At 40.0% G+C, this 24924-nt stretch overlaps 1 protein-coding gene across 1 annotated transcript in view; it reads left to right on the plus strand.

Annotated features, from left to right (window-relative positions):
* Nucleotides 1-1404: 1404 nt before the first annotated feature.
* Nucleotides 1405-24924, plus strand: part of GORASP2 (golgi reassembly stacking protein 2) — a 39425-nt gene continuing 15905 nt past the window's right edge. Inside the window, exons 1-5 of the mRNA XM_023185927.1 lie at nucleotides 1405-2294; nucleotides 21510-21590; nucleotides 22704-22907; nucleotides 23362-23448; nucleotides 24506-24636. Of these exons, the coding sequence (XP_023041695.1) occupies nucleotides 2232-2294; nucleotides 21510-21590; nucleotides 22704-22907; nucleotides 23362-23448; nucleotides 24506-24636 (566 nt within the window). The 5' untranslated portion in view covers nucleotides 1405-2231. The remainder of the gene's footprint in view (nucleotides 2295-21509; nucleotides 21591-22703; nucleotides 22908-23361; nucleotides 23449-24505; nucleotides 24637-24924) is intronic.

The raw sequence follows: 24924 nt of genomic DNA on the forward strand, positions 1-24924 counted from the left end.
AAGGAACTAACTGTTTCATGGCGAGGAGAGAGTTACGCTGACCTTAAGGATAAATAAGTAACATTTGAGATGGGACTTAAAGGATTGGGATTTTTTCAAAGTTAGGATTTTTGTAAGTGGAAAATATAAGGAAGGGCATTTCAGAAGTAGAGAATAGCATGAATAAAATCAAGAAGGTAAGAAAGTAAATGGCTTGTGTGGAGAATAGCAAGCAGCCACTCATGAGGCTGAAACATACACTACAGCTCTAAGGAAGGGCTGGACTTGTCCACAGACCACCAACGATCCACAGCCTGGGTTCTACAAGCCATGGCTACCATCAGACATATGGGAGACAACTGGTCCAAAAATTTTGACCACTGAACATGGCAACAGCTTCCATCATAAAGAGGGTTATAATTGCCAAGCAGAACGAGAACATTATAATTAGATCTAGTTCTTACATTTATTCTCTTGCACTAAATTTATTAAATTGTTGAATGAGCTGCTAGGCACTCTGGTAAATATCAAGAACATAAAGGCAACTCCACTGCAGACCCTGTCCTTGAGGAGCCTAATAACTGGAGATTTCATTTATGGATTTCTGGATATATTAGGCCTTCTAAAAACCTGCTATTCACTTGTTGATAGCAAAGAAAATTATTTTTAAATTTTAAATAATATTTTCTTATTACAAAAGCACTTCATGAGCATCAAAGAATATGCAACCAGCCAAAACAAAAAATAAAACATCTCTGTCACCACCCAGAGATCACCACTGTAACCCTTGGTTCATATTCTCCTCCCACATCTTCATATGCATACATACGTATTAATCTGTATTTTGAAGACATGTTTTTCGTATTGTCTACAGACACATCCCGTCTTGTAACCAGCTTTTTAAAAAGACAATAATTTCCACGTTTCCATGTGAATAACTACTCTTCTAATACTCAGTACATATTCAAATTTCTCCAAATGAACCAAAAATGTTCTTTACGCTTATTTCTCCAAGTTGGCCCCCAACTCAAGCCCTTACAGCGTGTCTCTTGGTTATATTCTTCGTGTTCCTTTTAATCTGGCATAGGCCCTTTCACAGGACTCTGACTCGATAAAGAGAACTAGCCAGCTGTCCTGAAGGAAGGCCCACTTCCTGTATTTGCCTGATTCCCTGTGGTGTCATTTTACTTGCTCCTCAATTCCCCTTACATCCTGTAAACATCAAACTCAAGATGCCATAGAGGCAAGTTAACCACTTTGGGCTAGAATACATCATGGGTGATAGTACATACTTTACATTGCATCACATAGGAATCCACATAATACCTGGTTGACGCACCATTAGTCCAACTGACCAGAAGGCAACTGGGGGTTTCAGAGGGAGTACATGTAAGGGTCAGAAGCAGCAAAGGAATACGACAACGGAATAAGCATGAATACGACCTGGCTACCTGAAGGAGGTGGGACGGGGAACCGAGCAGCAGCAGGTGGTGGAATGCCAGGGAAATCCAACCGTGCTTCCCACGCTGGCATCGCTCTGATTGTGACCAATCCTCTAATCTTATTCTCACAATTAGGGAGGGAGAAAAAAAAAACCCAAACCAAAAAAGAAGTTGGTAGGTGACTCCGTGAGACTACTGTTTTATAAAGGGAGCGTTTCCTTTTATAAAATTTAGCTGAGCAGATGCAGTATGCTCTGCTCATACTGTGCAGTGGCCCCACAGGGGGCCACTATTCCCCTCAGCTGTACAGTCTGGGAAAATACCTGTACACCTGGAGAAGAGAGAGCTTGCTGTGTGTTGAGTTCACTCCTGTTTCTCAGCAGCTCTTTCCCTGCCTCTGGCCACCAGGGGGACCTGCAACCTGTTCTTTCAGGCGAGCGGGAACGCGTCTGCATAAATCTGGCCCAATCCAGGGCCCCGTAGCAAGGCGCCAAAGCAGGGGGAAGCGCATTTCTGTTCTCTCGCGAGCACGACGTGGCACCTCCCAGCCCTTCTCCGGCCCTCCCTCTCCATCCTCCCGGCCCGCGCGCGCTCGGGCCCCTTCCAGTGGCTCGCGGCAGGTGGCGCTGTCTGCGGCGTCTCAGCGGCCCGGGCCGCAGCGGAGACGATCTCCCGGCGGGCTGTGCGGCCCGGCTCTCCGGCGGCAGCGAGTGCCACGTCCCAAGTGCTACGCGGAGGAGCAGAGCGGGCGGTGCGCGGGGGGCGGGAGCAGCGCGGATCCCGGCTCGGCCACACAGATCGCCCGCCGCCATGGGCTCCTCGCAGAGCGTCGAGATCCCAGGCGGGGGCACCGAAGGCTACCACGTTCTACGGGTAAGGGCTCCGACGGCGGCCGCGGAGCTGCGGGCTGGAAGTGGGGCCGGCCGCTTGGAGGCGGAGGCCCCCATGGGCTCCTTCACGGGGCAGCCAGGCCCGATCCCGCGAAGGAGAGGCTGTCGTGGGCGCTGCCTTGGCCGAGGCTGGTTCCGGAGGCCGCTGGCATCCCGCCTCCGCGGAGCGCCCTGTGCATGGGGTCTGCGGCTGTGGGAAGACGGGCTGGAGCTGGAGGCAGCTGCCGGCGACTCGGCCGGGGGGCGGCCCTGGGAAAGGGGGACAACTTTGCTCTTTTTCCGCACGGCCTTCTCTCTCTTCCACCCACCCTCGTTTTTGGCTTCCAAAGTTAGGAAGGGCGCGGAGGGAACGTCTCCAAAGTAGTGACTGTGAAGGCAGCCTTTGCGCTTTCCTAGGAGAGGGATCCTGACCCGCAGTCCGGAGGCGGGGCCTGCGGCGGCAGGTGTTAAATCACCTCGGCGCCGGCTGAGTGACTTGAAAGGCCAGCGGGGAAGGAGACGGAGATCGAAATGGCCTGGAAGTAGGTTCGACGGACCTAAACAGACTTGATTTCGACAAGACTTCTCCTTTCCCGTGCCACTCCTGACCCTCCCAAACCTCCTTCTCAAGATTTCCTGGAGTGGGAACTTCGTTCTGTTCCGACTGCTGAGGGTGTGGTTTAGATTAAGGTTTAGATCCACAGTGGTAAAGAGGTAGTGCAGAGGAATGTTTTTAAAAAAAATCTGAGTATATAAAGGAAAACAACCCTAGCTTAACTTCCAGGAGGCAGAGAAACATAATACCTCAAAAGGCGTCAGCTAAGCCCCTACCTATGAACGGCCTGGGCCTGGGTGGTACAAAGCATGTGGTCTTTTCCTCATGGAACCGGGCAACTTGAGAAGTAGCATTGATGGTTGTGTGCTGTGACACCTGTGTGAGTGTTAACATGCAGAACTGTCAACAGAGTGGCCGCAGCGTGTAGCGCCATTTAGGGGTGTCACTCACTATTAGCTCCTCACAGGCAAGAACGTTTTCACTGAAAGTAAGAGAATGCACTTCCTGGTGCTACCTTCATTTCCTGCCCTGGGTCCCATGTTTTAGGTGAGACAACATTCTTAAATTGCCCAGCTGTCTAGGTGATAGGGCTGAGGCAGATCATCTTTCTGATCTTCAGGATTATCGTGTCTATTGCCTTTCCATTACACTAAAAATCCCTCCTCTCGCCATACTCTTGGTAGTAAAGGGTGATTCCCCCCCCCCCAAAGGAAAAGGGAGCCTATAAATAAACCGTATTATCTTCCTATCCCCTTCAGCTAACCAAACCCCCAAGAGCCACACTGAGAGAGGAAATGGAAGGAGAATTATCAGTTCCCAAATGTGAGGTGAAAGCTGTGCTTTTCTTTGTATTATCTGATCTGATTTTGAGTTCTCTACCCTGCGGTATTACCCAGTATTACCAGCTGTTTCTCACCGTGTCTGATTGTGGTCATGAATCCTTGGGGATTCGTGATGTTTTTATAATACATGCACTCAAGGAAACTCAGTAAAACACATGAATGTTAATAAGCAAAAAAAAAAAGTCGCGTGTTTGAAAGAAAGCCATACACATCAAAAGGATTTCAATTTAATGACTACATTCCAACATAAAACGAGTTTGTATTTTCTTTATGTAAGTGCAGTCAAATAAATCAGCGTTCATACGTATTCAGTAGTGCAGATGTGTTATTAATCTATAAATCTGATTTTTACAAACACTAGGGACAACCTTAGTTACCAATCTGCATCTGGAGCATTAATATTGCACATGATGAAATAATTCTTATTTAATTAGGCTTTTATTAAAGAGAGCTTTAAAATAGTAATGATCTAGTTTAGGAGAATTTTGTGTCTGCGTTCCTAAGACACTCTGCCCCTGATTCTGTAATCGGTTTCCTTATCTTTGTTTTTAGAGGGAAAAGTGCTGTGTTAAATCTTAACACATAAAAATGTCTTCCTTTCATTTGTCATTGCCTAGATGGACAGCGATATATTTCATTATTAGATTACCAAGCTTTTAAACTGGAGTAACTGTGGCAGGAAGATTTTGAATAAAATCACCCATATTCAACAAGTTCTAGAGTGATTTAATCAGAAGTCAGTTTTCTTGAATAACCAATTCCCTGGCCATTTCCTGGTTGTAGTAAAAACTTATATGATTGACTGGGTTTTGAAATACCAATTATAATAACATTTATATCCACTGCTGTCTTTTGATTTCATGAGTCCCTATAATTCAGATAGATTGAACTTTCCATTGTTTTCATTATTTTTCAATATCCATCTAAAAATCTTTAGGGGACAGCCTTGAAATTGATTCAGCAGTTGTGCTATGAGCAGTGTAGTTCCTTTTTATGTATTCTGTATGTGTGAGTACATATTTTCATGATTGGGATCATATTGTGTACCCAACTTCTTATCCCCACTCCAGAGGTAACCACTGTGGACAGTTTCTTACATAGCCTTTGAGATACATTTTATGCTTATAAAAAAGTCTCTTTGGCTGGGCGCAGTGGCTCACGCCTGTAATCCCCACTTTGGAAGGCCGAGGTGGGCGGATCACCTGAGGTCAGGAGTTCAAGAACAGCCTGACCAACATGGTGAAACCCCATCTCTATTAAGAATACAAAAAATTAGCCGGGCATTACACCTGTAATCCTAGCTACTTGGGAGGCTGAGGCAGGAGAATGACTTGAAGCTGGGAGGCAGAGATTGCAGTGAGCTGAGATCATGCCATTGCACTCCAGCCTGGGCAAAAAGAGTGAGACTTTGTTTCAAAAAAAAAGTCTCTTCTCTCACCCTTCTCTCTTTGTTTCTTTTTGTTACCTTGGAATCTTGGAATCATATGATCCATGCTGTTGCACACCTCAGTCTTCTCAGTTGATGACCTATCTTAGCAGTCTTTCTGTAGTAGCAAGTCAAGATCTGCCTCATGCTTTCAGTTAGCTCATGGTAGTCTGTTGTACCATAGATTGGTTAAGGAGTACCTCCTGGTGGTGAATATTTGATTTTCTGGTCTTCTTTTGTTATATGTACATATTTACAAACTTGAATCCTATGTTTTGTTTTCCCATAACATACATTCTTTTCCCCTATTACTGTATTGAATTTTAATGGTAGCTGTCTGTATAAATATTGATTTTTCATGTTAGTAAATAACTACATTGTTTTCTTATTATAAACATGTGTCCATTAGAGAACATTTGGATATGGTAAAAAAGGACAGCAAAGAACCTGAATTACCTGTAATCCCACCATCTAAAGGCAAATACTGTTGAAGTATTTTTCTTAGTCTCCTTTTTTTCGTGGGCCTAACATCGCCCCTTAGCCATGTTTCACAAAGATTTTTGAATGATATGACATATTCAAGGACTATATGGCCAAAAGTTATCTTAAGAGGTTAACATTACAACCAAAATATCCAACAGCTGAGAAATTATTAAACAAATCAGGGCCTAACCACAGATAGAGTGCTATACATTCGCTCAAAATTGTGTTTCAAACACCCTGTGTATGTGCAGGTACATTTGAGTGCTCAGGAAAATAAAGCTGAAAGATAATAAACCAGGTTGTCTAAAAAATTATTAGTGGATGGTGACCTTTTTTTTTTTTAACTTTAATGTATTTTTGGGGGTTTCTGAAGTGATCATTAAATACTTGTATAGTCACTCAAAGTGTAGATATGCAAAATTACTTTTAAAAAAGAAGTGGCCTTCTAGTGGAGGATTTAAAATTTTGTGTAGAAGTCTTTTTTAAAAAAATAACATTTCAGATTCTCTTATACAGTGGGTCAGATTTGTGCTTACTATGAATGACACTTTTATTTTGGTCCTCCAATCCTAATGTAAGGTGGGAAAAATGCTAGGGCTTCTCAGTTTTTGAAGTTATTGTAAGTTACTTCCTACATATGAACTATGTTTAATATCGAAATTTTGCCTACATTTTCCATTAATTATCCAGTGAACCCAACAAGACCATTTTCAAAATTAAATTTTTGGAGTGACCTCACAGATGCCTGTTATAGGACCTGCTTCTAAATTAAAATATTCATATTCTGTTCCATACGTACAAACTCTGAGATGGGGGATATCTGAGGGCATACTTTCTGGAGCAAGTATTCACACCAGTGTGGAGACATGGAAAATAGCATTTTCATTTTTTCTCATGCTTTCTTCTGGGAGAGATTTTGAGGTGATGGAAGGGTCATTGACATGTAGTGTGTCACCAGTGTAATAACAGTTTTTATCTTCTGAGCCATTTGCTGCAGACTGGGCAGCATTTAGGTGTTCTTAGAGAAGCAAGTGACTGCAAGGGGAATTACTTCTATAGAAAATGCAATGCCTAGACCATATCTACTATCGTATGGAACTGCTCTTTTTAAATATTTTTTTCTATTTTGTCAGAGATGAGGTCTCCCAAAGGAACTGCTCTCTATAAATGGAGCCTAACTAACCTACATGCAGTCCTGTTGCAATGGGATTTCAGTTTAGTACTTACTTTGAAAAAGTTAATTTCTAATACTCAATAGTCATTGTTTTCTTCTTTATTCTTCTAACATTGTCTTTCTCAAACTTTGAAATTCATGCCATCTTTTTGTTGTTGTTTTGAGACGGAGTTTCACTCTTGTTGCCCAGGCTGGAGTGCAATGGCGTGATCTCGGCTCACTGCAACCTCCCTAGTTCTCCTGCCTCGGGCCTCCCAAGTAGCTGGGATTACAGGCGCCTGCCATCACGCCCAGCTAATTTTTGTATTTTTAGTAGAGTTGGGGTTTCACCATGTTGACCAGGCTGTTCTCCCCTGACCTCAAGTGATCCACCTGCCTCCACCTCCCAAAGTGCTGGGATTACAGGTGTGAGCCACCACGCCTGACCTCATGCCGTAACACAGAAATCTCACTCTGGCTCCTTTCTCACTCATTCTGGAAACAATGTGTAAAAAGAGAACAGTAGGTTTATTTAGTTTTGTTTTCTGTGTATAAAGTTATAATTGTGAATCCTGAAGAGTCTGACCCTGTCCCTAAAATTGATCTCTCCTTTTTTTTTTTTTTTGTTTTTTTGAGACAGAGTCTGGCTCTGTTGCCAAGGCTGGAGTGCAGTGGCACAATCTCGGCTCACTGCAACCTCCGCCTCCCAAGTCCTATCAGTTCTCCTGCCTCGGCCTCTCTAGTGGCTGGGATTACAGGTGCCCGCCACCATGCCCGGCTAATTTTTGTATTTTTAGTAGAGACGGGCTTTCACCATATTGGTCAGGCTGGTGTCGAATTGCGGATCTCAGCTGATCCACAGTCCTCAGCCTCCCAAAGTGCTGGAGGCGTGAACCACTGTGCCCAGCCCAAAATTGATCTTTTCTAGTAAAAGGCCCAGAAGTTGTTTAATAAATATTCTTTAAAATTGCTTTCAAATGTAGGAATCAGGATATCTCAGTTTATTAAAACCATGGAATACAATGTATATAAACCTTGGGATACTTTTAGGAAATATATCATTGAACATAAACTTTTTCTAATATTAATAGACCTTGAACAAATTAGTAGTTTCATGTTGTTTATATACACTGTTTTGTTTTTTTTTTGAGACAGAGTCTTGCTCTGTCACCCAGGCTGGAATGCAGTGATGCGATCTCAGCTCATTGCAACCTCCACCACTCCAGTTCAAGGTTCTCCTGCCTCAGCCTCCCAAGTAGCTGGGATTACAGGCATCCACCACCACACCCAACTAATTTTTGTATTTTTAGTAGAGATGGGGTTTCACACTGTTGGCCAGGCTGGTCTAGAACTTCAGACCTCAAGTCACCTGCCCACCTCAGCCTCCCAAAGTGTAGAGATTATAGGCGGGAGCCACTGCACTCCCAACCCCCCACCTATTTTTTTTTTTTTTTTTTTGAGACAGGATCTCACTCTAGGCTGGAATTTAGTAGCACAGTCTCCACTCACTGCAGCCTCCAACTCCCAGGCTTAAGTAATCTTCCCCCATCTCAGCCTCCCCAGTAGCTGTGACTACAGGCACACACCACCATGCCCAGCTAATTTTTTGTATTTTCGGTAGAGATGGGGTTTTGCCATGTTGCCCAGGCTGCTCTCGAACTCCTGAGTTCAAGCAATCCACCCACTTCAGCCTCACAAAGTGCTGGGATTATAGGCGTGAGACACTGCGCCCGGCCTTATATGCTTTCATACTTATGTGATGAAGTGTGTTTTAATACCTGCACTATTATCCTCCGGATTCTCACTGAGGGAGATCTGCTGTTAGTAGTTAATTATGGTTTCAGTCACTGATTCTTCTGTCTTCTGGGTCAGATAATAGCAGGGGTTTTTAATCCTCTACAAATTTTATAAAAATTGAGCTTAGAATAACCTTTAACATCAGTGTGTTCATTTTGCTTACTTTAATATTCTACCGAAAGGATTATATATATTGATTGATTCACTAATAAAATATCAATGTAAACTAGGAAATGTGCTTTAGAAACTGTGACTTTTTTTTTTTTTTTTCTTTTTTTGAAACAGGGTTTCTCTCTGTAGGATCTCACTCTGTCGCTATGGCTGGAGTGCTGTGGTGTGGTCATGGCCCACGGCAACCTTGAACTCCTGGGCTCAAGTAATCCTTTCATCTCAGCCTCCTGAGTAGCTTACAGGCATATGCTGCCATGCCCAGCCAACTTTTAAATTTTTTTGTAGAGCGATCTTTCTCTGTTGCCCAGGCTGGTCTTGAACTCCTGGGCTCAAGTGATCCTCTTGTATTGGCTTCCCAAAATGTTGGGATTATAGTATGAGCCACCACGCCTGGTCCTAAGTACTTACTTTGAGAGACTATACATTTCCCTGTTGGCATTGCAAATAAATTTACTGTAGCATGAAGGTAATTTTTCTGGGGTTTTGTTCTCTCTCTTTTTTAAGCACCAATGAGAGATAGCTCAAGCACATTGTCAGAAATAAGGAAGCTTGAGCCAGGCACAGTGGTGTGCATCTGTAATCCCAGCTACTCCAATCAGGAGACTGAGGTGAGGTGGGGGCCCAAGAGTTTAAGACCACCCTGAGAAACATAGTGAAATCCGGTCTCAATAAAAGCAAAATTGTCACTTGACCCAAAACTTTGAGGCTGCAGCAAGCTATCCTCATGCCACTGCACTCCAGCCTGGGTAACAGAGCAGCATCTCTAAAATTAATTAATCTGTTAATTTTTAAAAAAAATTTTAAGGCTGGGTGCGGTGGCTCATGCCTGTAATCCCAGCACTTTGGGAGGCTGAGGTGGATGGATCACCTGAGGTCAGGAGTTCGAGACCAGTCTGGCCAACATGGTGAAACCCCCCTCTCTACAAAAAATACAAAACTTAGACAGGTGTGTTGGCGCATTCCTGTAGTCCCAGCTACTTGGGAGGCTGAGGCAGGAGAATCGCTTGAACCCTGGAGGTGTAGGTTGCGGTGAGCTGAGATGGTGCCACTGAACTCCAGCCTGGGCGACAGAGTGAGACTCCATCCCCCCAAGAGAAAAAAAAAAAAATTAGACACCCAGTTTTGCTCTGTTGCCCAGGCTGGAGTGCAGTGTCACAGTCGCAGCTCACTGCGGCCTCGACTTCACAGGCTCAAGCAATTCTCCCTCCCTGGTCTTCCAAGTAGTTGGGACTACAGGTGCGTACCACCACATCTGGCTGATTTTTTTGAAGGGACAAGGTCTCAAACTCCTGGGCTCAAATGATCCTCTTGCTTTAGCCTCCCAAAGTGCTGGGACTGTAGCTGTGAGCCACATCCTTGCCCTAATTAATTAATTAAAAGTAAAATCCAGGCTTTGTGGCATGTGCCTGTAGTCCCAGGACTCAGGAGGCTGAGGTGGGAGGATTGCTTGAGCTCAGGAGTTCAAGAGTAGCCTTAGCAAAATATTGAGAGCTTAAGAAAGAAAAAGAAAGAGAGAGGGAAGGAGGGAGTGAAGGGAAAGAGGGAATGAAGGGAGGGAGGGAAACAAAGGAGGAAGCACCTGGTACAGTGACTCTCATCTGTAATCCCCACACTTTGGGAGGCTGAGGCAGCGGATTGATTACTTGAAGCCAGGAGTTCAAGATCAGCCTGGACAGTAAAGTGAGACCCTGTCTCTAAAAAAAAATAAAGACAGAAGGAAAGAATCTTGTTATCTTTGTGGACATGAGTACATTGAGAAACTATCATAGTCAACCACCAGAGACCACCTTTGGGAACTGGATTCTAGTGCCAGCTCTATCACTTCATTCTATTTCCTTGAGCACCCCTTTGAAATGCTTTGAAAAGCTTCAGTCTTTGTATCTGAAAAGTGCGGATAATAGCAGAGCCACTTCCACCTTTTCCACTGAAAAACACATTAGATACTGTATGAAAATAATGAAAACAATTGAGCATTATTAAATCTCTTTCTTAAAACAACACTACCTCCTTGATTATCCTGTGGATTAAATGGGATATTTCATGTAAAGCACTTAACTTAGAATGTGGAATATAATAAGGATTCAAATGTTTGGTGATGCCTTTATTACTAGTATTTGCATTATTGTGTAGAACCAGTGTTGTGGCAATACTAGCTAAAATATACTACTGTAGTTGTCAACATTTTGAGTATTTGTATTTAATTAAGCAACCATTACTTTTTGTCTATGTACCTAACCTGTACTTTGCTGCTGTTTAAAACGTAAGTTTGAGGTCAAATCTGACCCATTAATTTTAGTCATTTAGGCACACACACAAATGGTGCCTGTTAATTTCCTCTATCCTCATTTTTAAGGAAATTATTTTTTAATTTTAAGCGGAGAGTGCCAGTATCCTTTTCATTGCATTGCTACAGTGTTACTAGACACGTTAATTAAAATGGCTGAAAGAGTCTGTGTAATTAAAATGATCTTGCTGTATTTGATTTTCTTCATTGTAGAACCTATAGATAGCTTAGCAACAGTTAGATTCATTTCATGGTGGGTCATTCAGGCTTACAGATTACCTAATTAGCCTCCTCATTTTTGCAGTTAAAGAAAAGAAGTGCAGGCCTGTAATCCCAGCACTTTGGGAGGCCAAGGTGGTGATCACCTGAGATCAGGAATTTGAGTCCAGCCTGGCCAACATGGTGAAACCTCATCTCTGCTAAAAAATACAGAAACTGCCGGGCGCGGTGGCTCAAGCCTGTAATCCCAGCACTTTGGGAGGCCGAGACGGGCGGATCACGAGGTCAGGAGATCGAGACCATCCTGGCTAACACGGTGAAACCCCGTCTCTACTAAAAATACAAAAAAACTAGCCGGGCGAGGTGGCGGGCGCCTATAGTCCCAGCTACTGGGGAGGCTGAGGCAGGAGAATGGCGTGGACCCGGGAGGCGGAGCTTGCAGTGAGCTGAGATCCGGCCACTGCACTCCAGCCCGGGCAACAGAGCAAGACTCTGTCTCAAAAAAAAAAAAAAAAAAAAAAAAAAAATACAGAAACTTAGGCATGGTGGTGGGTGCCTATAATCCCAGCTACTTGGGAGGCTGAAGCTGGAGAATCACTTGAACCCAGGAGGCAGAGGTTGCTGTGAGCTGAGATTGCGCCACTGCACTCCAACCTGGGCAACAAGAGGGAAACTCTGTCTCAAAAAAAGAAAAGAAGCACAGAGAAGTTAATCTGATTTGCCCAAGGTCACACAGCAAGTTTTCTTTCCCTAGGAAACAAATCCCTAAGTTATTTGAAGAATATAAAATGTGTTAAGAAGTTGTCAGAATTTTTGCTTCTTTTAGAGCAGAGTTCAATTTCTTCCAATGTTATTTTTCTAATGTACAGATCTTTTCTGGAAAACCATTATGCAATAATGAGTTTTTATTTCCTTTTAGTTGCCATTACAATTTTATTTTAAATTGCTTGAATGTTAAAAATTATGTTAGGGTTAGTGTTAGTGTCAGGAGAACATGCACTTGGCTTTGTGAAGAACATGGGAAGACAATGTTTTAGCAGGTGAGGCTTGAACTCTCCCAGTCTACTGCAAAATTATTTACCACACATTTGTGTCAAGACTCAAATAAGGAAACTTACCCATTTGCAGACATAGAAAACAGTACTCTCTCCTTATCCACAGTTTGACTTTCTGTGGTTTCAGTTACCTTTGGTTACTGAGGTCCAAAAACATCAGATGGAAAATTCCAGAAATAAACAGTTCATAAGTGGTAGATTGCTCTATTATTAGTTATTGTTGTTAATCTCTTACTGTGCCTAGCTTATAAATTAAAGTTTATCATAAGTATTTATTTGCATATGGGAAAAAATACAGTATATGTAGAGTTTGGTACTCTGCAGTTTCAAGCATCCATGGGGGGTCCTGGAACATATCCCCTGCGGATAACAGGGACTACTATAGCTCCCTCACCCTTCCCTACTAAAAAAATGCCTATTATAACTCCAGAGGATTTAGGATTTCTTTTTATTATATCACATTCCCAGATCTTTTCCCGTCATTTTGAACACCTGCGCACACATATAGTGCATGAGGGTTTATGTTTATAGTTGAAGTGGGTCATCATTTAGTTATTGCTTGGATTGAATTTATTTTCTAGTCTTGTTTAACATGTCTACTGTTTTTAAAAGTAGTACAGGAGGGAGGGTGTTAGAGGAGATGATGGTATAGATAGTCATTCAGTGGGGCTTACCTACATTTTGTGTGTGGAAAAGGAATATATGATGCAGTAATAAAAAGGAGACAGTTATACATTCTAGTAAGCTGATTTTATGATAACATTTTCATTGTTAGAAAACTTAAGGAAGATAATTTACATATCAGCCAGAAACGTAGATAAGTGTGTCTTTGTATATCACCTAGTGAAATATGTAGTCTGATGATACCCTGTATGCTGCAAGTTGCCTTGTGGTTTCCTTTCTTTGTTACTTTAAGGTAGAAGGTCTGTATACCTCAGCTGAGAGTATGTAAGTCAATAGACCAATGCAGGTGGGAGAATGCCGCCTGACACCCAACTCCACCCAAACACTTCTTCCATCTTACTCTGCCATTCCTCCCTCCCCCAAGTGAAGAATTGAAGAGAGAAAGAGGTTAATGTGAAATGATCCAAACCTAGCATAAGTAGTAGTATTTGAACACTCTTAATCCTGGAAGAAGAGATGGATGCTTCACTGGAAAGCAATAGTTAGGTCTGTGTGGTAAAAGAAAAGTTTAGGCTAAATCTGGTAAAACTTTTAATGATCCGGGATCAGAAGTGGAGGGAAAAGTCAAGAAGTTAATTGCCCTTTTTTTTTTTTTTTTAACCAGGAACTTGATGGAGCAAAAGTGTTAATGGTATCTTGTAGGACAGCTTTTCCTAACTTTATTTTTATTGTAGCTCAAAGCAAAAAATGTATTTTCCATTACAACTAGTACATACTACATTTCATGAAGAATATAGGCCTTTATTATATCATGAATTTTTGACAAATTTTCTATTGTGGTATTGTGTTTTGATACTTGTCTTTTGTGACACACTAAATTGATTTCAGAACCTACTGAAATAATTCACTGTAGTTGAATGACACCACTTTAGGGATTATTTCTATAAAGTTGGTGATTAAAAAATCCAGCTTCTAATCATTGATGCAAATTTCTTTTTATGTAATAAAGATGCCCCTTTGCCGTGCAGTTTCAGCATAAACTTCTCATTTTTGCTTGTTGAGGGTAAAAACTGTCTAACAAATATCATCTTGTTTATTGCAGCCGTTTTTTCTAGAGTGTTAGAAGAGAAGCATTTCTTTCACACTGCTGTGATGTTTATTTTGTAAGCTAACCTCAGATGTATAGTTTGAACCTTACAACTGCCAGTTAGTGTGTTCATAATTTCTTCTACCTATCCATGTTTTGGTAATATATCTTTTTATAATTATTATTTTGTAAGCATAATTGCTCTTTAGTATTTTCAGCTGCTTTATTATGTTTCTTAATTGATCAAAGTAAATCATGTGGCCCTAAGAAGAATTGTACAAAAGGGCATTGGGAAACGGGCAACCTCAATATACTTGTTTTGATACAGGGAGCATCTCTTAAGACTTTATATTAAAAGAGTACACACAAGTGTATAGCTTTGTGAATTTTCACAAACAACACACTTACTGTAACCAGCCTCTTATCCCTTTCCAGTGACATCCTGCACACCCCCTACCTCCGCAGAATGAATACTATCCTGATTTCTAACAGCGTAGATTAGTTTGAGCTATTGTTCTTTGTATAAGGGGAACCACGTGCTACGTACTCATTTGTGTCTGGCTTCTTTTGCTCAGATATTCCTTGTGAAATTTATTCATGTGTATTATTGTAGACCTTTCATGTCATTAATATATTTGGTGCCATTGAGATAATATGCCAATATTTATTAACCTGTTGATGGACATTTTTGTAGTTTTCAGTTTGGGACTTTTATAAATAGTGGTACTATGAACAGTATAGTGTATTTCTTTTAGAGAACAGGTGTATACCCTCTTCTGTTGGGTATATACTTAAGGCTGGAATATACGGTCAAAAGGTGTGCATATTTTCAATATTAATAGATATTGCCAAGTCATTTACTAGTTTGCATTCTAACCAGCAGTAATTGAGGTTTCTAAATGTCCTACATCCTCACTCACACTTAATATTTTTCATCTTTTTGATTTCGGTCATTCTGATAGGTGTGTAGTAGCATTGTGGTTTTAATTTGCATTTCCTTGATGACTATTGAAGTTGAACACATTTTCATATTTCTTGATTACTTCAGTATCGTATTTTGTTTAGTGTTTGCCAAAATCTTTCCCCCATTTCTCTATTGGGTTGTCTTTTTTCTGTTTTAAGCAACTTTATTGTGATAAAAGCTACATACCAGAAAGTTCAGACTTTTAAACTATACAATGTGGTGGCTTTTTAATATATTCATAGAGTTGTACAACCATCACCACTGCCTAATTCCAGAAACTGTTTATTACTCCAGAAAGAAACCCATATGTATGAGTAGCCATTCCCCCATTCTTCCACCCACAACCCCGCGTAACAACTAATCTGCTTTCTGTCTCTATGGATTTGTCTATTATGGACATTTCATATTAATGGAATCAAACAATATGTAGTCTTCTGTGACTAACTTCTCTCACTTAGCGTTAATGTTTTCAAGATTTATCCATGTCACAGCGTGCATTAGTACTTCATCCTTTCTTATGGATATACCACATCTTGTTTATCCATTTATCAGTTAGGGGACATTTGGGCTGTTTCTACGTTAGGAATATTATGAATAATGCTACTATGAAATTTGTGTACAGGTTTTTGCGTGGAGATATATTTTCATTTTGCTTGGTTGTTTGTATACCTGGAGTGGAATTGCTGGATCATTTGATAACTTTGTGTGTAACATTTTGAGGATCTGCCAAACTGTTTTTCACAGCAGCTACACCATTCCCACCAGCAAATGTATGAGTGTTTCATTTTTTCCACATCCTTGCCAATGCTTGTTACTTTCTTTTTAATTGTGGTCATTCCAGTGGACAAGAAATGGTATCTTGTGGTTTTATCGTCCATCTTTCTTAATGCTTTACAGCAGTTCAAGATTTGTTCTGGATGCAGATCCTTTGTTGGATATGTATTATGTCTTTTTACTTTCTTAATTATACCTTTTGATGAGCAGAAGTTCTTAGTGTAGTTCACTTTATCAATTTATTTTAGTTTGTGGTTAGTGCATTTTGTGTCCAGTTTATTAGGAAGCCTTGCAAACTTGAAGGTCTCAAAGATATTCTCTTATGTTTTTCTCTACAGGGTTTATTGTTTTACCCTTGACCTTTACATCTACCATCCATCTGGAATTGATTTGTGGGAGGCAACATTTGAAAAAATGGTTTGTCTCTCTTTCCTGCCAGCACTTTTACAAGTCTTATTTTTTCTTTTTAAGAGTAAAAGGTATTTAATATGGTTGCAAAAATAATGATGTGTCCAGGAATTGGTTAGCTATAAAGATTTACCCTCAGATGGTGATAGCAGAGTTAGGAGGATGAGCTTAAGATTTCTTGGCCTTCTGTCATAGGCTTGAGACTTAGCTAGGCATTTCATAAACTTAACTCATCGAACCTTTACAATATTCTTATGAAGTAGATGGCGTTATCCCTTACTTGCAAATGAGAAAATTGAGGCCCAGAGTGGTAAATAAACTTCACCAAGCTCACACAACTCATAAATGGACAAAATCATGGCTTAAAACCAACTCAGTCTGGCTCTAAAAGTCTATTGTTTTTTGACTATATATAATCTTATAAAATCTTATTTATTTGTGAGATGGAATCTTGCTCTGTCGCCCAGGCTGGAGTGCAGTGGCGTGAACATGACTCACTATAGTCTCGACCTCCTGGGCTTGAGCCGTCCTCCCGCCTTAGCTTCCTGAGTAGCTGGTACTACAGGCGTGTGCCACTATGCCTGGCTAATTTTTTTAAAAATGCTTGTAGAGACAGTCTCACTTTGTTGCCCAAGCTGGTTTTGAACTCCTAGCCTCAGGAGATCCTCTCACCTCTGCCTCCCAAAGTGCTGAGATAACAAATGTGAGCCACTGTGCCTGGCCTTAATTATTAAATTTACAAATTTAACCTGTTCATCGTAAATTGCTTTGATATTTGGCCCAGTAATAAATGTTAAATGGTCTGTGGAGCCAAGTATATATAGACTTTTAGTTAAGATGACTTGAAGAAAGCAGAAGATAAATTAATAATCAGGAGCTCTCATAGGGGATAGAAAGTATTGAAGTGGTACTCTGATGCCTGAGAGATTAGGTGCCAGGAGATTCTTGTCAGTGGATAACACTGCAAGAGAAACTTGTGTCAGTGTTTGGTTTGCTATGTTGTAGATCATATTTTCCATGCTACAAAATATAGGAAATTTCCTTTAGGTATATTAGGGTCAAAGAGAGCATTTTTCTAGGGCACCCTCTGCTGACTTCCTAGCAGTAATTAAGATACCTACCTGACGTAATTGTACAGATTCTAATGATGTAAATAAATTAAGGAAAGAAGTTAATTTCAAGGGCCATTAGAAACAAAGGAAATCGATGTTAGTAACAAATGAAATAGAAAAATAGAGCTAGGGAAAGGATCAAGTTTATTTTAGAATTTAAAGTTAGCTATTGAATCCTTTTTGAATTATAGGAAAAATACTTCTGATATTGGAAAATTTCCATTTCAGACAAATAGTTTAAACTTTATACTCTAAAGTTTATACTTTAAACTTTGTAAGGGTGGCCTGATAAGAATCAGCATGTAGGGTCAGCTTTCTAAATGAGTGATTACGTTATAAAAGTGCTGTCTGTGGCCCTTTTTATCTAAAAGGTAAACTTCTGGCAGTCTTAGTGGCAAAGTCTGAAATTGATCAGTGACCTAGTTGGGTTCTAGATAAAATGCTATTAATAGTTCTTTGGAAACATTCAGATTCAGAGAATTAGATGATTAGATGGGGGCTTTATTAGATGAGAAACTCCACTCTGAGGAGGCGCCTAAGGATCTGTGCTGTTCATCCCCTTTCACACCTGAGGCCTTTCACGTCTAATTGATAACCACCTAATAGGCATTTCAGATCTAGGTAATCTGACTTTGTCCCAAATAGCTGTGATTTGACCTCACTTTTCTTGTGACTCCAGGCAGCCACTTCTTTACCTTTCAGAGTTGCCATTTGAGAAGAAATATGCTATTTTGAGCCCTAGACATTTTATTTGATAACATGTAGAATATGAAATAACTCCCATAGAAAACAGTATACAGAAACTAAAAACTGGGTATGGTGACTTGCTTTGGGATTCTGGTGCTTTGGGAGGCTGAGATGGGAGGATCGCTTGAGACTAGGAGTTTGAGACCTGCCTTGGCAACATAGCAAGACCCCCATCTCTACAAAAAGTTAAAAAATTAGCTGAGCATGGTGGTGCACTAGAAAAAATTTAAAAATTAGCTGGGCATGGTGGTGCACACATGTAGTCCCAGCTACTTGGGAGGCCAGGAGTAAGCTATGAATGCACCACTACACTACAGCCTGAGCGACAGAGTGGGACCCTGTCTAAAAAAAAGAAAAAGAAACTGAAGACATTTAATAAATACCTTTGATATTTAACTTATTTAATTTACAAAAATGATTTGGTCCCAAATTTGCAAGAAAACATAAAAATATGATCAAACAGTTTTAGGGAGTTAGGCATTGAACTGTCTATGTAGGGCAACTATTCTTCACTGTAACAAAAGAAGAATATCAAGTTTTACTTCTTCTGAGACAATACTATAATTTGGCTTAAAATAATAAAAGGTAACAACATTAAGAGGTAATGAACAATTCTGATTGACATCGTATAGAGGGATATATTTTAGGAACAATCTGGGTTCCATTTTGAAAGTATTAAAATGACTTGTTACTGTATAAATAGCTGTAGCTTTGTGTATGGTTGAATGTATCTGGCATTTGCTGTTGTTATTTGCAAAACTGACTATAGAACTATTTGGACTATTATAGGAAATCAACCTGTAAATATCAGTGCAAACTTTTGTTCTTGTGGAATAGGTTTTTTTTTTTTGTTTTGTTTTGTTTTGTTTTCTATTTTGTTTTGTTTTGAGACAGGGTTTTACCCTGTTGCCTATGCCGGAGTGCAGTGGTGCAACCTGGACTCATTGCAGCCTCAACTTCCTGGATGCAAGTGATCCTCCCAGCTCAGCCTTCCAAGTAGCTGGGACTACAGAAGCACACCCCGATACCCGGCTAATTTTTTTGTAGAAACAGGGGTCTCCCTCTATTACCCAGGCTGGTCTCAAACTTCTGTACTCCAATCCTCCTGCCTCGGCCTCCCAGAGTGCTGGGATTATAGGCATGAGCCACTGCGCCTGGCCATGGAATAGTTTTGACAGCACTTAATAATATCAAGCAGAATAAAAATTCCTTAGACATGAAAATATTTTGGGAAAAAAATGCAGAATGGATTATATTTGTTTTTTGCTTTTTTGTCATATTTCTGTTACTAGCTACTAACATTTTACTACTGTACATTTTGAAAATTTGACAGTCCATTATCAAATATGGGGTGATAAATATTTGACTTGTTGAGAAGCTAAGTAATCTTTTTTATTCTATGAACCTATGAATTATATTAAAAATAATCTCACTCTTTCATTTAAAGGTCAGTAAATGTAGTTCTACCCCTTCTTTCTAGTCTTCTGTTGGACTAATAGTTTCAGGATGGACTTTCGGCCAGGTGCAGTGGCTCACACCTGTAATCCCAACACATTGGGAGGCCGAGGCAGGCAGATCACTTGAGGCCGGGAGTTTGAGATCAACCTGGCCAACATGGTGAAACCTTGCCTCTACCAAAAAAAAAAAAAAAAAGGCGGGTGTGGTGGTGCACACCTGTAATCCCAGCTACTTGGGAAGCTGAGGCACAAGAATCGCTTGAACCCGGGAGGTGGAGGTTGCAATGAGCCGAGATTGTGCCACTGCACTCCAGCCTGGGCAACAGAGTAAGACTCTTGTCTCAAAAAATAAAAATAAAAAAAGATGGATTTTTGAGTTTCACTTCCACCATTAGGCAGCTATGGAGTCATAAGCAAGACACGATTTTTTTTTTTTTTTAACCTATCAAATGAAAGAATTGCACAAAATCCATGGTTTTTAAACCTTCTTGGAGTCATGGAGAAATCCTTTGAGAATCTAATGAAAACTACCAATATTTACACCCTGAAAACTGCTTATCCATATAAAAGATTGTGTGTAATTTCAGGAGCTGCAGTATTCTCTGAAGCCATCCACAGACCTCAATTTAAGATCCCTGGATTAGAGGATTTCTGGGTTAATCCTAGTTTTCAAAGTCTGTAATTCTCTATTTCTGTCCACTACCCTGTCGTCTAGCTACACATGCTATGATCCTCATTCTTCAGACTCCTGCTTCGGGTGTTTGCTCATATTGTTTTGTCCATTTTCAGATGTCCTTCCTACCCCATTGATCATCTTTTTTTTTTTTTTTTTTTTTTTTTTTTGAGACGGAGTCTCGCTCTGTCGCCCAGGCTGGAGTGCAGTGGGTGGATCTCAGCTCACTGCAAGCTCCGCCTCCCGGGTTCACGCCATTCTCCTGCCTCAGCCACCCGAGTAGCTGGGACTACAGGCGCCGGCCACCTCGCCCGGCTAGTTTTTTGTATTTTTTAGTAGAGACAGGGTTTCACCATGTTAGCCAGGATGGTCTTGATCTCCTGACCTCGTGATCCGCCCGTCTCGGCCTCCCAAAGTGCTGGGATTACAGGCGTGAGCCACCGCGCCCGGCCCCATTGATCATCTTTACCTTTGAATGTTCTACCCTCTTTTTAAACCACAATTCATTGTCACTTTTTATGTCTGAAGCTTCTTCTTTCCCTTAGAACCTTATACCAAATAGCCCTTAGCCTGTTTGGTCTTACATTATAGTGATTAGAGGGCTATATATACATTGCCCCTTCCTCTTCTCACCTATTCCTCAGCAGATTATAAATGTCTTGACATAGGTGACCATGTGCCTGTATTCACTTTGTAACTGAGTGCTGCCTTGCTACTAGTAGTCAAGGAATAATTGCTTGAATTTGTCGCTTAATTGTAGTGACTGCTGTATCCCCTGCTAATTGCTAAGAGGATTAGCCCCTTTCTCCCAAAAAAAGGAGAAAGTGGTATGGAAATAGAACCACAGAGTGAAAACCTCGTATAGAAGATGAACTAGGCCCGGTGCAGTGGCTCACACCTGTAATCCCAGCACTTTGGGAGGTTGAGGTGGGTGGATTGCTGGAGCCCAGGAGTTCAAAACCAGCCTGGGCAATAAGGCGAAACCCTGTCTCTACAAAAAATACAAAAACTAGTCAGACGTGGTGGTGTGCGCCTGTAGTCATCCCAGGTACTCAGGAGGCTGAGGCACGAGAATCGTTTGAATCGGGGAGGCAGAGGTTGCAGTGAACCGAGATTGTGCTACCGCACTCCAGCCTGGGCAACACAGGTAGAGTCTGTCTCAAAGAAATAAAATAAAAATATAAATAGAAGATGAACTTAAAGAAAGGGTAGAGTTTAGGGAGCTGGACAGGCATTATCGGGGAGAGATGTAGAGAAATGAGAAAACTAGCACGTACTATGTTTCATTATTAATGAAATTGGTCTGTTTTTACTGAAAAGAGATATTCGGCTTACAATTTTCACCTAAGCTTTACATTTGTTATTTTTGTCGTTTTTGTTTCCGCAGGTACAAGAAAATTCCCCAGGACACAGAGCTGGATTGGAGCCTTTCTTTGATTTTATTGTTTCTATTAATGGTTCAAGATTAGTAAGTTCAAGTTTTTGTAGTTTTGTCTATAGTATTTGTAATCTCTCAAAAATGGAATTTTTCACCTGATCTGAGATGGGTGTTTATTAGTTACAATCATTCTGTATAATATGATGGCAGTTTATAGAAATAATCATGTATTAAAAACATTGAAATATCTAGAATATTATACCTTATGCTCCACCGATTATCTTAGGGAAGTCTCCAGAATCAGTGGAGTCTTTTATATGTTAAATATTTAATTTTCATAAGCAGAAAGAAATAAGATGTAAAATATTGCTTTTTAAAGATGTCAGACTTCTGTTGGTTATTGACAAACGAATTAGTAGAAAGATTCATTCTCTCAAATTGTCAGGTCTCTTGGTGCTAAGTTTCACAGTATACAAATAATGTTATTAGAACCAGACAGAGAGAGATGCTCCAAAGTACAAAATTAAAACCACTTTTTATACCTTGTTTAGAGTTTACCCATAATAAAGTTCTAAGATAAGGAAATTATATAATCTCAGCAAATTCTTAGGACAGTAGCCACTTGGTTTCATTTTTCATAACAGACTGAAGTTTTTGTTCATTACTTATAACATCTCTGACATACAAATGCCAGATGTTGGCCTTTATTTATATGTCATCTGGCCTTTATTTATGAAATGAAATACTTAATATACTGTTTCTACTTTCTTTTCTATCCAGCTCTTAATAAATAATAAAGTATGTAGTTAGAAATACAGTCCAAAATTAAACGTTAACCCCAGTAAATGTTTTAGATTTTTATAATCAAAGTCATCACAACTTCGTTAGTAATGTGACTTTTTATGGCATATTTTGTTTTTATACATTGAAGCCCTAGATCATTCTAAATAATGTTGGGTTGCAAATTCCATAATCCATAGTGAGCTATTAGAAAAAAGTCAGTTTCAAGTTGTTGCTAACATAAGAGTTGTTCTTAATTTCGTGACATTCCTTTTACATAGAGGAAAATGTAAATGTTGATGAAACCTTTGTTGAATGTTTTATTTATGTTGATTATTAATATTACTCTTATAGGGCCATAGGATGCTTAAGCTAACATTAAATTTTTATTTACTAAGGAATGTGATCTCTATATGTTCACAGAATAAAGACAATGACACTCTTAAGGATCTGCTGAAAGCAAACGTTGAAAAGCCTGTAAAAATGCTTATCTATAGCAGCAAAACATTGGAGCTGCGAGAGACCTCAGTCACACCAAGTAACCTGTGGGGCGGCCAGGGCTTATTGGGAGTGAGCATACGTTTCTGCAGCTTTGATGGGGCAAATGAAAATGTTTGGCATGTGTTGGTAGGTATCAACTGTGAACTGTTACTGGAGGTTCATGAAGCAGTGTGGAAAGATGTTTTAACAATGGTTGTTTCTGGCTTAATAAGATTGTAAGGATATTATTATTATTAGGCAATTTTTACCAAAAATCAGCATTCATTGCTTTTTAAATGTGGAACAATTTTTTTTTAAGTTGAGGAAGAGAAGGAAATGTAGAAGTTTAAGAACTTTTTCTAATGATTTATTCATTATAAGATGTGTTAGAGTAAATAGCTACAAAAATATTTTAAATATTAAATATTATGTAATTTTTTTGCTCAGAAGTTTAAAATATATTCTGTAGTTTCTGACATATGACACATCTCTAGCAAGACAGAAGTATACAGATTTAAAAAATCAATATAATTAAAAATTGTGACTAAACCTTGGAAGATTATATATATTAATTTTAGGGTATGTGTTTGTGTCATTCTAGGAAGTGGAATCAAATTCTCCTGCAGCACTGGCAGGTCTTAGACCACACAGTGATTATATCATTGGAGCAGATACAGTCATGAATGAGGTAATTCGTGTGTTTATTCATAGTGAAAACTATATAAAATTTTCTCATTGATGCTTGAGTTGAGAAAGATATTTGCATGCTTTGCATTTAGAGTTAAAATTTCAGTCTTTGCCGATCAAGAATAACTTATGCCTCAGGGTGTTAAATGGAACATCTGGTAGGTGTCTTATTAGGTATAGCTGTGAGGGAAAACACATACTGTGTGGCAGTTGCACAGATTTTGTGGGTAGTATACAGAAATCTCTGCATACCTCAAGTCTAAATCAAATTCTCATTTTCAATTGTTCATTGATTTCATTTGCTCTTCCCCTTTTTGTTCAGTGACAGCATTAGCGCAGCTATATTAGATCCTTTTCCTTATCTGTTAGGTAGCAGAAGTATACATTGCTAAATCAAAAATGAGAGAAAAGGCTGGGCACAGTGGCTCATGCTTGTAATCTCAGTACTTTGGGAGGCTGAGATGGGAGAATTACTTGAGCTCAGGAGTTCGAGACCAGTCTGTGACCTGGTAGTGAGACCTTGTCTCTACAACAAATACAAAAATTAGCCAGGCATGGTGGTACATGCCTGTAGTCCCAGCTACCTGGGAGGCTGAGGTGGAAGGATCACTTGAGCCTGAGAGGTTGAGGCTGCAGTGAGCCAAAATTATGACACTACACTGTAGCCCAGGCAACAGTTAGAGAGACTCTGTCTCCATTAACAAAAAAAAAGGAATGAGAAATACGGTGCCCAGACAACCAGGTCTTAATAATGGGAAGTAAAAGCAGAATATGTAGAACTTGGATATAAAAGAATTGTACTAAGAGTGCCAACTAGATCTTAAGGAACTGGCCATAAAGCCTTGTATGTAGTAAGTAGGCTTTGCTTGAATTAATATATTGAATTAAACCTGCTTGGTGTATTGGTTTTAAGAAGTGATTTTTATGTCTAGGGCAGGGCCCAGAATCCGTATTTTTTTCTTAGGTTTCTCAGGTGATTCTAATAGTAGCCAAGTTTGAGACACACTGTTCCAAAGTACAGTAACATGAAACATTTTCCTCCTGTGACACTTTTGCAGTCCGAAGATCTATTCAGCCTTATTGAAACACATGAAGCAAAACCATTGAAACTTTATGTGTACAACACAGACACTGATAACTGTCGAGAAGTGATTATTACACCAAATTCTGCATGGGGTGGAGAAGGCAGGTAAGGTCATTTTTTAGACTAAGTTATGACTGCTTAAACATACCAGTCAGATATGTTGTAAACATTGTTTTTATTTTGAAAGAAGTTACTGGTTTATTGTAAGATTCCTCTTAAAAAAGAGAAGAGCTAGTCTAGAATATTGAAATCAATTTTTTCAAAGTACATATCTAAGGAACATAGTATACATACTCTAGTCCTTTACTGACCTAAGAGCTAATAGCATTTCTTTTTTAATTTGAGAAAATTATTGAGCATAAGCCATAATTACAGAAAAGCCTAGAATTTGGA

Source organism: Piliocolobus tephrosceles, chromosome 11 (genome assembly GCF_002776525.5).
Source record: "Piliocolobus tephrosceles isolate RC106 chromosome 11, ASM277652v3, whole genome shotgun sequence".
Classification (NCBI taxonomy): domain Eukaryota; kingdom Metazoa; phylum Chordata; class Mammalia; order Primates; family Cercopithecidae; genus Piliocolobus; species Piliocolobus tephrosceles.